The sequence below is a fragment of the Crocodylus porosus genome, unplaced genomic scaffold, assembly GCF_001723895.1.
Source record: "Crocodylus porosus isolate Cpor-Errol unplaced genomic scaffold, CroPor_comp1, whole genome shotgun sequence".
Classification (NCBI taxonomy): domain Eukaryota; kingdom Metazoa; phylum Chordata; order Crocodylia; family Crocodylidae; genus Crocodylus; species Crocodylus porosus.
Genome location: NW_017728886.1, coordinates 36,036,724 through 36,053,458, shown reverse-complemented (window position 1 = coordinate 36,053,458; position 16,735 = coordinate 36,036,724). Strand labels below are relative to the sequence as shown.

The 16,735-nt window shown below is 44.1% G+C and overlaps 1 protein-coding gene across 3 annotated transcripts in view; it reads left to right on the top strand.

Annotated features, from left to right (window-relative positions):
* The first annotated feature begins 1,259 nt into the window (after positions 1-1,259).
* Positions 1,260-16,735, top strand: part of STAM (signal transducing adaptor molecule) — a 53,458-nt gene continuing 37,982 nt past the window's right edge. Inside the window, exon 1 of one of the 3 annotated variants that reach the window (XM_019532483.1) lies at positions 1,260-1,390. In XM_019532483.1, the coding sequence (XP_019388028.1) occupies positions 1,351-1,390 (40 nt within the window). In that variant the 5' untranslated portion in view covers positions 1,260-1,350. Of the gene's footprint in view, positions 1,391-2,263; positions 2,291-16,735 lie in introns of those variants that run through there. The other 2 variants (XM_019532470.1, XM_019532475.1) reach the window with 2 other exon arrangements.

Genomic DNA, 16,735 nt, shown 5'->3' with positions numbered 1-16,735 from the left:
CACATGCCACAGCCCCTTCACCATTTTCACTGCCCTCTGCTGGACTCTCTTCCACTTGTCCACATCTTTTCTGTAGTGGGGGCCCCAAAACTGGACTCCAGATGTGGCCTTACCAGTGCTGAAAAGAGCACAGTAATCCCTTCCCTTGACCTGCTGGCAGCACTCCTACCAACGCAGCCCAGAATACCATTAGCCTTCTTGGCAACAAGGGCACACTAGTGGCTCATATTCAGCTTATTGTCCACTGAAACCCCCCAGGTCCTTTTCTGCAGACCTTTTTTCGGGCTTAGATACCAATTCTACGTAAGAGCTGCTTTGAAGTATCAAAGTCTTATTAGTTGGATGCTTTTGCAATGGATTTTAACTGTGGGATTCCTGCTTTGATGAAATTAGTATCAATTTCGGGTTCCCCCCCATGCATTTTGTTCCCATTTATTTTCTTGTAATGCCAGCTGATACATCTCCTTTAGGACCCTCCCCTTCTTTCTACCCTTTCTTTACCAACAGCTGCGCACCCAGCCAGCTAACCAGTGCTGTACTAAAAGCTCTTGAAAGAACAAACTGGCTGAGCCTCGCACGGCAAAGCCAGGCGCAGATGTAGATTATCCGGGGATATCATACTCGTGATGAAGTCACGGAGCTTGATGGGGCCACACCTAGGAAGGAGGATGCAGTCTCGTGATCAACTATCCGAGCATTACTCCCTATCATATGGACAGTGACTAGTCGTCACAGTCCCGCCAACACGTCGCTAAGTCTGGATGCAGGTCTGGGCAGCCCAGCGTCACTCCTATGCAGGAACCCGCTGCTTTGGGAACTAGCTACTTGCTGCCCCGTGAAACCCGGATCGGCCCCCTCACTCCTGCCAGGCACTGGAGACAGCTCGCTGCAAAGGGAAGCCAGCTCTGTGCCGCAGAGGCAAACCAAACAGCAACTAGCACCCTCACTTCTACCCCACACCAAGCAACCTAGCCAGGCCCACACTGCGCTTGCGCGACCTGGAGGGCAGGATTCCTCCTTTATCAGGGTCGTAGCTGCCCCCGCGTGCCTGAGGGGCCTCAGCGTCGACCAGCCGGAGGCTCCTACCAGCAAGCCCCGTGTGGGCCGGGCAGGCGCCGCCGTTGCCCTGGGGCAAGAAAGCGGTGAGGCTATGGTCCCAGTCCCTCGGCGTCGGTGCAGAGCCTGTGGGACAGGCAGGCAGGCAGCGCGGTGAGCAGCCCCGCTGTTCCCAGCATGCCGCGCGGCGCTGGCTCGGGTGCCGGGGGCGGCGGCTCCGCAGCTGTACCCTGACTGGGAGGAGCGGAGTGAAGTGAAGGCCGCTGCCGGCCCCGGCCCATAGCGCTCTCCGCCATGCCGCTCTTCACCACCAACCCCTTCGACCAGGACGTGGGTGAGTGGCCCCGCTCCCCGCGGGCCTGGGTACGGGATGCGGCCCCGGACCCACGCCCGAGGGAACCACCCCGCACAGTCTGCGCGGGGACCGGGCAGTGGGGTCCTCGCCCGCCCGGCTGGGCAGGTCTCTCGCGGGCGGTAGTGGTGTGGGTCAGTGATGCCGAAGATGCCCTGCTGCGCAGTGCAGTGAGAGCGGGGTAGAAACCTCCTGTGGGGCAGTTACACATTTCTAAGCACTAACCTTATAGCTGGCCGGCTTCTTTTTAATAGGTGGAGTCTCCTTTTTACCGTGTGCCAGTTAGTTAACAAGTGCAGCTGGTCTCAATGTACTGTGGGATTTACTAGTTGGATGTGTAATATGTGAGACAGCGGGGACTTTGGAGGTGCGCTGGTTCTGGTGAGAGGGCAAGCTTAGCTAGGAGTTATTGCCAGCCCCTTGCCACAGCTGTCTTCTGAAATGAAGCTGGTCTCTCGCATGTGACTGTCAGCATTTCTGTAAGAGCATCAGGAATGTTCAGTGCTAAACAGGTACATTTACCCTCAAGAAAACAGTACATGGGGCATATTGGGGGCATAACTTGCCTTAAAAGCCATACTTTTCAGTCTGTTGTGGTTTGGTATTTCTTTAAATCTGCCCCGGTGCTGGTCTCAAAATAGCAATAAGCACATTGTAATATTAAATATTGACAACCCCATTCTTTATAGCAAATAATTACTTCATTAGTGAGTTTAGTCATGGTCACGTCATATCCCAGAAGCAATTATAGGGAGTGTTCATGTTAAAAAGCAATATTAGAAAAACAATTTTATTTTTTAAATGCTATCCAGGAGGTGAAAACAAAGAAAAGATTGCAGCATCTGCTGGTTTTCGGTGATTCACCAAAGACTTGACATCTTGGTAACTCTGGTGCGAAAGTATGAGAATGAGTAAGGCAGTCATGTTGTTTCGTGTCTGGATTTGCCCCATGTTTGCATATGTTCTGTACTTCACCATTATAGGTCAGTTTTATACTAGGTACTCTTACAGTTTCAAGCACAGGTATCAGAGGCAGCTATAGGGTAAGATGTAAGAGAGGAATTAAATGTCTGCAAATTAAGCACCACAGTGCTTAAGGGGAGGTGTCTGGTGACTTTAGTGGACTCTAGAACTCTATATTAAATGCCTAATTTCCTTATATAATACATGGAAGGGGTTATGCTCAGAATGGGATCCAAAACAGCTATCAGGAATTGCCTCAACTTAGTGTACAAGAAAGGCTACACATTGGCACATGTCCTAAGCAGCTCATTTGGATTTATAGCTAGAACTCTCTCATGAAGGTAGTTTCTTATGCCTATGTATTTAAAGAACTGAGTACTGGTTGCTTTAAAAAAAATTATGTGATTGGAGGAGATGGTGATTATGATGGTGAATAGAGGGAGTGCCCTTTTTAGGTAATAGCTTAGTGGCTAGATCCCCTGGCCCAGAAATAGCTCCTTCATTTGTCTCCCTCTTTCCAAGAGTTAAGCATTATCATGGGTTGGGGAACATTTTTTACCCTGTTGAAATTGTGTTGTACAGGAAAATATTCAAGGTTCATTAAGCCAGAGAGGGGAAGCAAAAAGTAGCCTGATTCTACCTTAGCCCTTAATCTAGCCCTGGTAGAGGGGATCCTGGAGCTCCGGTCCCCACTTCCCAAGACAGTTTCTGTATTTTGGTCAATGACATTTTAATGTAAAACAGAAAAACAGATTGGGGGAAAAGGGACTAGACAATAGGATCCCCTCTCTGAGTGCTATAACAGCTAGCCTGCAGAGTCATGCTGTTTTTCTCTGACCCAGTGCTTTTTGCATTCTCTCCTGCACACTAGCACAGCCTCAGCAGGAAAGGTGAAAAGCACTCCTCCCAGAATATTGTCTAGTCCCTGGATATGACAGTCTTAGGAGGTGGGGGAGATAGGAGTTTGAATGTCCTCAAGATGAGGAAATAAAGCTGAAGTCTTCCTCTTTTTAGATAAGGGTTACTACTACCACTGCTTCTCTGGTCATCTCTTAAAATAAGACACTTTGTATGTGGAAACTGATCCTGTCAATGCTTGTCACGTGCTCTGAGAGTCTAGCAGATTGAGCCTTTCAGAAAACATAAGCAGAGGAATATGAAGTTTCTGACTTCCAGCTGTGCTTAGGCGTTAGCTACATACTGTCAGGGCTAGGCTGGTGTAGAAAATGCTCAGAAAATGTTCTCGTATTGTGGAAATGAGGGTCAGTAAGTGAAATGAATAGTGTCTGTGGTCTTGAGAAACTTTTAATATTATGTTGCTAATGTTTAATTCTTTTCATGTTTTTATGATTTGCATTATTTAAGACAGAGAGTTCTTGAAGTTTTGCAGGGCATGGAGCCTGTCTGGTACGTGGGTTGGATTTTGTGTATGGCCAGTCCATCCCCACATGCAGCACACGCTGGCCTTGATTTGGGGCTTACTGTGTATGGGGTGCTTGCTGCATGGGACACCCTGCGTGGCCTGATCTGGTCTGCAGAACAGCTCAGTGACCTGATTGGTTGATGGGGCTGAATGAATTTGACATCTCTCCATTAACCAAACAGCAACTAGGTACCAGAACAGATTCTCACAGGACAGGTATAAAAGACAGACGCTTATATGCTATTAGGAGCACATTTATCACAGAACAGTCTCTCCATTTGTGACCTCCAGTGTCCTCATCCTCAAGTGGAATCTACCCAACAACTTTAAAAGATGCACTTGGGAACAAAAATTCATAAGCTGGCTGGACATTAGGAACCAAGGACTTTACACTGATATTGGTTTTGTGGCCTGTCCTAGCCTACCTGATGTCTAAGTTCTCCCCACAGGAAAGAAACGCCCACCTCCCTTTTGATAGGCCTCTCTCTCAGTAATCAACTTCTTTTCTTCAGCTACTTGTGTCTGCTACTCCTGGAAATTCCCTCTCCCCTCTTAAAACTGTTTTACAATAATCAATTTGGTAATAAGTAGTATTATTAATACTAGTTTTATTTTTACTATGCTTTGTTGGCTCTCAGTGCTCAGACCTGATGAAGAATGCCTTGCACACAAGTTTGTTTGACTGTGTCCCAATTATACAGTTGGTCCAATAAAATATATTTCCCTAAGAAATAATGTAAGAATTGTCATTTACTGGGTCAGACAATGGGTCCATCTTGCCCAGTGTCCTGTGTCACACAGTGGCAGAGAGTAGATGCTGAAAGGGACTGTGAACAGGGTATGACGAGGGTTTTTTTTTTTTCCATTGTTCCTCTCCGGCTTGCAGCCTCCAGCACTTAAGGTAATCCTTTCCCCTTACTTTGATCACTATGCTATTAGAAGAGGAGAACCACCACGGTCTTCTCTTCTGGTTGCTTGAAAAGGCAAAACTGAATCTCTTGTTTCCAAAAGGGATTTTTTGGCAGATGTGGCACAAATTAGCCCTCCACCCTGTGAGAGAACCACTCCTATCCCCTTATTCTGCCTGATCTTGTGCTCTTCTTTCTGCTCCCTGCCCTATCTTCTGCTTTGCTACTTGCCTCTCCCCAGTCTGTTGCATGTTCTGCACAGTGCACAAGTGCTACTTGTGGTATATGTGCTGCAGGTTTGCCACGCCTGGCATGGGTGACTAATCTTTAGGAGATGTTTGTGGCTGTGAACCCTCTTCTTGGATGGTCATACAAGAGGTTCCTAAGCTTCAGAGAGGAGGTTTTTCAGACACCTATCTTTTTTCTCTTTCCCATTGGCTAGTTTAGATGTTCTCCAGCTCAGTGTACTTGCTGTTGTGAATTTTAGACCTAGGTTCCTACATTCCATACCATGTATGGGAAAGCTAGGTGCCTAATTCAGGTTTGGGGATTTCAGTGCTGAGACGAGGTAACTAAATATTAAGTGAGGCAACAGTGAACTTCAGTCACTACTGCTTGATTTTGTGGAAGGTTTTTAGATGCTATTATAGTGATGCCCAGTGCCACTTTAAGACCAGGGCTCCTTTATGGTAAGGTGCTGTTCACTGGGTCATTAGCATCAGTACTGAGCAAGTAACTTCCTAAAGGTATCTTGCTCTTCCATCATCCTATGTTTTAGATTATCTGCTTTATAGGCAACATTAAAGGGTATTGTGGGCTGGGGATCATTGAAATACAGTGGGAGAGAGTTGTTGACCCACAATGTGTACTACCTAGACGAGAGGCAAAGCAAATGAGATACAGCATACAAACAAAATGCTGACTTGCAAATGCTAAGTTAGTCTAATTTTTCTTTTCTTTTTCTTTGCTTTCTTTGGGGAATTGGTTGGTCGTTTTGGGAATATTTTTCATTCTCTGGGTTTGACTAAAAGTCAGAAGGAAGGGGGTCAGGAGGCCTGGAGGGAAAAGAGAGAGAGAAGAAATAAAGTACCTGGAGAGCTGGTGGAGAAAGGCAGAGATGAAAAGGCTAGTTGGTGGAGGTTTAGGGAGGATAGTGTGGACAGCCACTCAGCAGAAGGGGGAGAGTAACCTAAGCAGGGAGGTTGCCAAGTTTAATCATAATTAGAATAAAACAGTAAATCAGGAGTGGCCAGTTTGTGGCATGATGCCAAAGTGGCACAGGCAGCCATTTGTGTGTGGCATGGAAAAGACTGGGGAGGGAACAGGTAGCACAATGGCAGATAGAGCAGACAGAAGAACCTTGGATCAGACAAGGAGCACAAGGTAGGAGGCAGCTTGGTTGGGGAGCACAGAGCAAGGAGCAGAAGGCTGAGCAAAAGATCAGGGAAGGGAATTAGTGGCATTAGAAGAGGGTGCAGACTGATGTGAGACCTGCCGAAAAGTTTGGCCTCTATTGCAGTAAATCATCGTTTAGTAATGTTTTTTTCTATTTGCATCTTTGAATTATTTACTTAGAGATTTATTCTGCAAATCTGTTTAAATTATATTCCGTCCGGTGTAGTTATTCAGATTTTTGATTTCAATGTTTAAAATGAATCGCTTACTAGATAACCAACTTTTTTTACAGTTTAGATGAAAGGGCCATAGGATGAAAATTCAAAATTACTTTTAAGTGTTTCAGATTTCAGAAAAAATTTAAATAAAGTATTCCCATTAAAATATTCTGTATAGCAAAACTGACAATAACAACATTTGAACAAAAGTGCCACAACAATTGTAAATGATATAGATAGAGCCATGTAGTGATCCCTGGTAATGTCTCTGACAACCAAGAGCTCACAAATCTACAAAAAATGCCAAAGGTAGTGTTAGGGTTATACTGTAGCTGCAAAAGTCTTTGTCCCACAGAGATACCTAATACAGTACCATCCATGTCATCCTAAGCCTTATTTATAAAGCTTAAGCTTACAAGCTACTTCTTATGTATGTGGAATTAGAGGGAATTCATTACTAATATCTTATTGAAGCTCATGATGAAGGATTATTATTCATCATGTTGGCTAAATACTTTTGTTATAGTAAATTTAGGCTTTAACATAGGCATATCTTTTAAAATTTTATTTTATTTAAAAAAACCACTTTTTAAAATAATTGTTTTTGTTTTAATTATAATAGTATTAATTTGCATTTATAGTAGTCCAGAATAAAAGACGAAGGAAGCAGTTGAATGATGTGTATTAGACAGTGACTTTTGAAGTTCTCTCCTGAATTTGTTTTTGCTGCCTGGATTCTTCACTTCTCAAACACAAGATTGGTGGGGGAATTGAGATATCACGTATTGCAGGGGTTCCTCATAGGAAGAAAGGAGGAAGTGGCAACTGATAGTTGTTGGGGAGAGAACAGCAAGTGCTCTCAGTTAATTGGTATCGCTGCTGGAGTTCTACTTGTTACTTCCATGTCTCTTAGAATGATCTTTTTCACATAAGAGACAATAGCAATGTTTAGAGTAGATGTCTAAATATTTACTGTGATCTGATGGGTATAAATCAGTGGTTCTCATGTTGTTATGGTTAGGGCATCCCTCTGCCACATTAAGAATGTCTTGTTATCCCTGGTTGACAACCACTGCTGGTGCTGCCTCAACTTAGCTCAGTGTTTCACTGCTGGGTTTTGCTGCCTCCAGATAAAATTGCCATGTGCCTCATTCACAGCCAGCCCGGAAAAGGCTGTAGCACATACACGTGCTCTTGCATTAGGGCTGTAACCAGGCAAGAGCTGACTTGTACTGTGTAGACTTTCCCAGTCTAGTCCCTCCTGTGCTTTTCCAAGAGACAGGCACATAGATCACTGTTTCCAGGAGGAGAGTGGAAAGGGTTGGACTGGAAAGGCCTACAGCCAAGCCAGCTGCTGCTTTTAGGCTGATGAGAGCCCTAATGCAGCAGGAATGCACACAGGGTGGTTTTGCTTGGCTGCTGCCACGGTGTCAGCAGTTGTCTTGTGACACCCTTGAGGGGGACCTCACAACACCCAGCTGAGAATCACTGATGTAACTAGTTCAGTCATTGAACCCATTATGCAGTTGCTCACAGTAAAATATGGTAGCTTTTAAAATAGCTGTTTCTTGGTTACTTTCTATATTTTCTTTTTTACATGTTGACTATTTTGAGTCCAGATACTTTGCACAGTCCATACAATAGCTAGCGCATCTAGTCTGTACCCAGAAGGCAGTGGTGATGCAAGAAAGCATATTGATTCTGGGGAATTCAAGAGGGTCAGCTGAAGAGGGGCTGTGCTTCTGTGTAAAGGACTGAACTGTTTAACTAGTGAGAGCTGGATTTGGAGAGTAATTGGAGAGAGGTGAATACTTTTGAGACTTTATCATTCCCCTTTTAAAAGATGCATATTTCTAGATAACAGGCAATGCTTATTTGGTCAGTACAGACACATTTTTTTTTCATTTCTACAGCTGAAAAATGAAAAAAAAATCCAAATGAAAAAGAACAATGTAATTAAAGCATTATTAAGCCCAACCTGACACACAAAGTGTCTCCCTCTTGTAAATGTTTTCTTTCTTAGCAACCCTTTCTGTAAATTGAATGTTTTGCCCCACACCCTGGCATTAGTAGAACTGCGTTATTTAAAGTTGTGTTCCAGAGAGGGCTTCTTCTGAGTGTGCTCTATCAGTAACACAGTTTTTGTCCAGGGAGAGTACCAACTTCAAACCACTGATCATCTTGGCTTTAGCAGGTAACCTTCATAAGAACCAAGAATGGTCTTTCAACTTGATAAATACAAAATCAGATTCTAGCTTAAAATAAGAGGATGCATAGCAGGCTTCATGTCTCTTGGTTCCTCTGCTCCCTTTTGAACCATCTCTGATGGTATTTGAAGTCTTGGTCCATATAATGAGAGCCTGAGGATACTTCTGTCTTTTGGTCCAGATTTTCCTGATCCACGTAATTAACAGAGACAGCTATTTTCATATTTGGTACTAGTCATCCTTCCTGCTATTTTGTAACCTTTGTACCTGCTTGGAAGAGTGGATTCTAAAGATTCTAAGTTTTGGGGTTTGTTTTTTTTTAATGAAATGGGTATGCTTTTTTTTTCCTCTCAGCTGGCCTACTGCTTATGGTCTTAGCATTGGCTTTTGAGTCCCCTTGGTCTTCATTTGGTAGAGTTGACTGCTTTGAGTAATATCTATCTTGGCTAGGGACTAGGTCATATACTGGGCCACCTGGTCACATGTGCTCTGAATGAATGACTTCAGCTGGTCTCAAATCATCTGAGTCAGTGACTAGGGCCTGCTTTATTTCAGGCCAGCTGGAAGCACGTGGCTGGCTTCCTTTGAGAAATGTTATGGGTAGAAATACAGTGAAAATGAAATTGGTTACTCGTTTGTGAAAGTTAAGTTGCAGATGTATTAAGAAAACTGATCTGTGGGTCATCACTCAATGTGAGAGAAGTAGAAGGACTGTTTGCAGCAGTGAGGCTATTAAAATTGCAATTCCTGTCCACAGCAGCATAGCTTTATTGAAATTGGTATGGTTGACAGTGGCACAGAAGAGCATCTGGGAGTGCTTTTCTTCATGATAAATTATAAGAGCGCTAATGTAATGCATCACTGTGTGGCTAACACGTCAGAAGTCTAGCATAGAGTAAACCAGACATGCTGGTTTTCTTGCTCATCGTTTGTCATTTAAAAGCAGTAAAGTTAACTACCTTTAATTAAAGTGTTGCAAAACACTGTTTAACTGAGACTGCTGGGCAGCTGGTAACCTTGTATAGTCTTTTAGGTTCACTAACACAATTGAATAGTATCATTTGAAATTTTATGCAGGTATATGCGATTAACTTAACACGGTGTGCTTGAGAAATGTCATTTATATAATAATGTCCTAGGGCTGCCATGCCATTTGTTCTTAAATTTGTCACAATAACTTGATAACCATTTTTTCCAAACTTGTTTTAGAACAAATTCTGTAAATTTCAACATTGCTAAAAATAAATGGTTTGTTTTAAATTTATGATGGAAATATTAAATACATAATAAATGCATTTACTTCAGGTATACTAAAGGGTCAGTATCACAAGTGACACATGCTAAGTAAGTAGTTGATGATGGTTTTACAATGAAAATAGAAGAAAGGGAACTTTACTTAGATTAAGTTGTAGTAGATGACGACAAAAGTTTTCAAATAACTCCGAAGTTGTATATGATTGATTGATTGTAATTAGCCATTTCAGGACTAAAATCTAAAGCAGGAGTGGGCCAGCCTGTGGGCCGGAGGCCATTCTATCTGGCCTGTGGGGCCCCTAAAAAAATTTGAAAAATTAAAATTTCTCTGCCCTTGGTTCCTGTCAAAAGTGACAAGAACTAAGGGCAGTAGGACCCAAGGGAAGCCCAGTGGGCTCCAACAACAGTGGGCCTGTCCGGCCCTGCCCCCCAGCTGGGTTTCTGGGCTGGGAGCATGTGGCTGCCCTGGGGCAGGTAAGTGGTGGGGGAGGACCCCGGGCAAGGAAGGAGTGCGAGGATGTGGGGGGGAGCGGCCCTTCCCCATCCATGCCCGGTGACCTGTGCTACAGCTGTTTGTAGCCCGTGTGGGGCTGCCTGTGCCCTCTCTGGACAGCCCCACGTGGGCTGCGAGTGCCTGCAGCATAGGGCACCGGGCGTGGGGCAGGGGAGGGGCTGCTTACCCTCTGCTCTCAGCTTTTCCCTGGGCTCCTTCCCCGCACAGAGAAAAGTGGCCCCTTGCCCACCCCATGGCCGGAGCCCCGCACTGCAGGCACGTGCAGCCTGTGCAGGGCTGTCCGGAGCAGGCACAGGCAGCCCCAGGCAGGCTGCAAGTGGCTGCAGCATGTGGCATCGGGCACGGGGGGGGCGTTGCTTTCTCTCCCCTGCATTCAGTACCACCTTGTAACCCAGCCCCACTGCCAGGCTGGCAACGTGGGTGGGTTATAAACTGGTGCTGAACGTGGGGAAAAGTGGCCCCTTGCCTGCCCCATGGTCAGGGCCCCATGCTGCAGCTGCTCACAGGCTGCCTGGGGCTGCCTGTGCCTGCTTCAGACAGCCCTACACGGGCTGCAAGCACCTGCAGTGCAGGGCACCGACCATGGGGCAAGTGAGGGGCCACTTTTCCGCATGCTCAGCACTAGTTTCTTCCCTGCTAGTGAGCAGGGAGTCAAAGCTGTGCACTGTCCTCTGCCTGTACTGCAGGGCTAGGGGGCACTGGGTGTGAGTGGGCGGGGAGCCAGTGGGAGTATGGGGCCAGTGCCTGTGCAGTCCAGAGCAGGGTGGCAGGAGTGCGTGGTCCCAGCTGGCAAGGGCTTTATGGAGCCAGGCCAGCTCCCCCCTCCCTGCTGGTGCAGTCCAGGCCAGCTCGGCTCCACAGACCCCTGCCAGCCTGTGCTCCACTTTGGGCCCCACCAGTGCTGGCCCTGGGATGTTGGTCCCAAGATGGTGACCAGGAGGTGGGGCACCTGTCAAGGGGTGGGGCTACTCATGTGGCCCTTGATAGCCTGCTGAAACTGGGTAAGCGGCCCTCCACTCAAAATAATTGCCTGCCTCTGATCTAAAGCCTAGGTTTAATTTAAAAACAATGAAGTATTAGCAAAAGCTAAGCTTATTATTGATCAAACAGTAGCAGCAGACAGTTTATAACTCCTTAGTTTACTGCAGTTACAACGACCATAAATGAATATGTGCATCTCAGGATAATCAGTGTCTTTATTCAGGTAATTTCTTGTGAGGTAGAGAACTACTGATCTGTTCTACGGGTGGTCAGCTAAAGGCCCTGACAACTAACATGCTCTGGCAGAGGGGAACACACCCTGTACCACCCTGTAGTTGGGTGGCAGGGAGAAGCAGCAGAAGCAGCTGGGTCCTACTGCCTGTCTGTCTCAGACCTTAGCTAGGTCCCCTCTCTGGAAAACATAGACCCCTGGTATAAAGTGAGTTTAGCCAGGTCGCAGGAAATTGGGCAGAATACAGAGTGAAATATGGGTCTCCTGAGTCCCAGGCTAGCCCCTTAGCTATTGAACGCTCATTAATTTTGGCCTCTTTGGGTGTTTTGTTTTGCGTCTTTTTTTTTTTTTTTAGTGTCTTCTACTAAACAAACATGAATAGAATAAGTGCATATGCGAGATGCATCCCTTTTTTGTTCTGCTCTATTTGTCCTTAGCTTCTATAGGTCTTCCTAAGCAAGGTAATTTCTTGTTTTTCTGTATAAGGATAGGGCCTTTGTGCGCAACCAAAAGGTAAATTTTACTACTGCTAAAATAGTAAATTTTAAGCAGGATGGGGAACTTAAAGGGGAATTGGGGACCTTACACATGCTATCAGGGTCTGTATAGTTGTGTAAGGCAGGCAGAATTGGGAATCTAGGAAAGGTAGTGTGCTTTGCAATGCAAGAATTTCCTGGTTCTCTGGGTGTTCTGCAGATCTTGTATTTTTGTAGGAATAGTTCTATTTGGATGGAGCTTTCCAGAGCTCAGAAGCTCTATGCAGTAGTATGAGCTAGGGCTGAGAACAGAGACCCTGAGGAGCATTGGAGTTCCACTTTGATTCCTACCCCCCTCCCCTTGTTTCAGTAATGAAGGCAGTGATTATTAAAACAAGACCTAAAATCCCTGACATTTGATGCTAGCTTGGTGTGTGTGTTCATGCATACATGCAAAGACAAGCACTTTGCCATTTAAAACAGTGGGGGAAAATTCCTACTTCAGCATTAAGGTATACAAACAAGTAGTTAAATGTAAATATTTAAATTGTATAATAGTAATGAATCACTTGAAGGAACTGGTAAATAGTAAGTGGTGAAACGTGGCTGAGAGTTTTTGTGGAACATGAAACGTAACCTGAAATGCACAAAGGTATATTATTATGCTATGAATATGTTTAATAAGTATGTATTTTGCTTTGAATTCTTTTTTACTGCTTGTGATTAAGGAGGACCAATTCTGTGTGTCACACTTAATTGTCAGCTTAAACGAAGTGGTGGTAAGTCATCTGGAGAGGATGCTGTAGCTGGGTCTGACTACAAAAGATCCACAAGAAAGTGGGAGGGTTTTTGTCTGTAAAATAGATTGCATGCCGGATTTATCCTTATTGGGGAGATGCTTGCATTTCACTACATTTTACTCATTTGAATCACTCTTTTTACAACTGGCAACAATTAATTTTCATTACAAGTAAAATGGTTGTCTTGATGCAATATAATCTGTATTTGAGTATGAACTGCCTTCATAAACAATTCTGCTTGATATCAGTGTTGTAAAATATAGTTTACATTGAAATTAAGTAGTCTTTGTATAATTTAAAAATGAAAGTTTTGTGTTTTTTTGGATCCCATTTTTAGATACGGTTAACATTTCTAAAATTTAAATGGGTTTCCCTCTTTCCCTTCCTTCCCTCCCCCACTCCAAAATTGATAGATATAAGCAGCAATGTTGAGAGGCAAACTTACAACTAAATAAATATCATTGGCACTAAATAGGATGCTCTCATTGTTTTGTTGTGAAAGGCTCTTAAAGATGGTTGGTTTTGTTTTTTTTTTTTTGTGGAAGCTGAGATGTATACATGACTTATGATTACCTTTAATAATATAACATCTAATATGTTTTTGTTTTACTGTTTATTTTTATTTTAGGAGTACTATTGGTAATAATCCCACTATTTCACTTTTGCCAGGCTAGTGAAGACTATAAGATGGCCAGGGTATGAGTATCTCAAAACCAGACTTTTAAGAAACTAAGAATAACCAGAGAGGCTTTGCTTACCAGGACAATTGCTGCATTCCTCAGCTGGAACACCAATCTGGAAAATCAAATTAACTGGCTGCCTATTCCAAACAATGTACAATAAAATTGGCAGCTCCATTATAGTAGTGCTCTCCCTGGTTTGTGGTTAACCACCTCCATCTGTCTTGAGTTTTCAGGAGAGCTGTGGTTCTCAGCCTTACTAAATTCAAGGCAGCACTCCACAAATGTGAACTGAGTGGCATCCCAGTTCAGAAAACAGTATATTACAAGGTTTACCTCTTTGCAATGGGGGTGGGGGAGCAGCAAGGCAGGAATAAATTTGAGCCTGTGCTTATCTGCTTATCTCCTCACACGTAGAGGCACCTTCAAAGGATCACTGAAATGGCAAACTACAGTGAATATGTCATATATAACTAGAGTTATTTGAACAAGTGGTAGTAAATAACAACAGAAGTATTTTAAGATGCCAAGCTCCTTTTCTTCTGTTTTCATTGTAGGACTATCATCAACTACTTGTATACTGGGGTGATCCTTTACTGGATTCCCAACAGTATATGACCACCCCAGTTGAGGATCACTGCAGTAACAGACTCTAGTGTGAATTGGGAAATTCTAGTAATGAGGAAGGGTGTTCTCCAGACAAGAGAATGTCACATGTTCATAAGAACTCCTGTCTTAGACCACAGTGCTAAACTTCCATCCATTGCAGCTCTTGTGGAAACTATAAGCAAAGTTCCCAAGCACCACCATGTACCACCATGTTGTCCTGTCTTATGGTCAGGTTTATTTTTTGTAGATGTGGGATTTTCATAAAAGTATGGACAGATGTAATGCTTAGCACATTTTAAATACCAGCCATTTTAGACCAGTTTAATCCTGGACTGTTTCAAAAGCACACTGGGAAAATCAAGTATTATTTTGAGCCAGTTCTCCTTGAACCAATTGAAAGTTAAGTGCAGACACAGAGCATTTTGTGCTCAGTGTCTGATCAGTCCTCCAGGCAGCCCAGACTGCACCACTGTGCACACCTGCTCCTGCCCCCCCTCACCCCATGCAGGGTAATAGGGCTGCTTTGTGATGTGAGCTGGACTCTGCTGTCCAAAGGTCTATTGCCTACCTCAGAAGAGACCACAGCATGTAGGAGTGATGAAGCAGAAAGGCTTTGTGTTAGTTTTACTTTCTTGCTAGAGACTCTGGGTACTTACTAGAATAGAATGGTTGTCAGTTCCATGCTCAGAGCTCAATAACTGTTTACTGGTCTTTTACCTGTGCTACACTCCTGTAGCCAGCCTTGGCTTGCAGGTCTCCCCTGGCACAGGCATCTCTATGTGAATTGTTGGCAATGCAAGATACCTGAATTGTTTTCTAGGAAAGTACTTTCAAAGCTGCACTGTGAGATGGTAAGTCTCAAAGCAACCAGCCCCCAAAATAAAGGTGCTTTCCCTACCCCACCCACCCACACACACACCTGGTCACCCCCTGACTGGATACCACCGCACAGTTTTGTAGTGTGCAAGCATGCCTCACTGTGCTATGCAGGTGAGGCATGCAGGGAAGTGAATGGGGGGTGCAGATGCCCCCCATGCTTTCCCTAGGGGTGCAAGCAGTGGCAGGGAACCTCCCCACCCCCCAGGCTCCCTGGACGAGCCGCCTGCAACTCTGCCCTTCCCCAGGAATACATTCACAGTCCTTTCTGGGCAGCGCCTGCCCCAGCCCCACTCCCTTCCTCATCATGGTGGGGGCTTCGATTTGCCCCACATCGCATCCCCTCCCCAGACTTACCGGCAGGGTGCTACTCTCCATGCTGCTTGGCTGCATTCCTGGATGTGTGAATGCTGTAGCTGTGCACATGCACGCGTCAAGTCGATTGCTGATAATGTTAATTTTCCTGTTATCGGTGCCGATCCAATATGCAACTGATATATTGGTGCACTTCTGTTTTTTAGTAGTTACATTAAAGATTCTCTAGATAATCCAAAAATGCAACTCCAGTATTGTTTGGATCAATTTTTTCCTATCTGTCTCCTTGAAATATTTTAGCCACTTGGACTTCCCTGCTGCTTGCCCCTGTACTGCTGCTTGCCTTGCTGCACTGGTGAGGGGATGAACTTAAGATGGCCCTTTGATAACTGGATTCTATATATGGGAAATTATAACAAATTTATGAACTTTTCATATATAAAATTAATTATTGGGGGGTTGCCTTAAATTCAAAGTCATTTTTATTTAGTAGTTGGATATCTAAGATCCTTGAGTTCTTGGTGAAGATCTTGGTGTCCTTGGTTATATTTAGCAATGTCTTCGGGGAAGCTTATGCACAAAGTGAAAAGTTTGACATTTACTATTCTCTTTTTCTATATGTTTTTCCAGTTTTGTTTAACTATGTTGAGACTCATAGACAGTGCATGAATGTAACATAGGCTTCCAGAAAGCGTGATATAAAATTAAAATACTGAATGTAAATCCCAAAGAGTTAACAGCCTGAAGACCCATTTTTTTTGGTCTAGATATATTGTTTGATTTTTTTTAATTAAAAATTAAAAAAAAAATTGGCCCAGGTAGGCTTGGAAAAATTACTTGAAGGAGATGATGGAGGATCCCTTAATGTTAAGTTGTTGTTGTTTTTTTTATGGCTATGTGAAAAACAACAAAGTTGGGAATGGGAAATACAGTTAAAAGAAAAGGTTTAGATCACTGTTTTTCAACCTGAATCTCTGGGGGTCTGCAGGCTATGTCCAAGGGGGTCTGCAAAAGATGACTTCAATCAGAAGTATGTACATAGACAATTGAAAGGGTTCCACACCTCTGTTCAGATCAGAATTTTTTAGGGGTCTGCAAATGAAAAAAAGGTTAAAAACCACTGGTTTAGATCACATGAGTAGTTGTGCAAGAGTGGAATTTTGTGTTGCTTGAAAATAAGGTGTAACCTGAACTGTGTATGGAAGAAGATGTAAAACGGCAAGAAGGGAGAAGAAAATATATGAAAGAGGAAGAAAGAGGGAGAGAGAACTGGGAAGGGAATCTTTTCCCTTTTATACTAGGAATAGAGGTACAAGTAGTGTGTGTGTGGCAATCTCATTTGATTTCATAGACATTAGGGCTGGAAGGGACTTCGGGAGATCGAGTCCAGCTCCCTGCCCAAAGGGCAGGAAGTCAGCTGGGGTCATAGGATCCCAGCAAGATAAGCATCCAATTTACTCTTGAAGGTGTTCAATG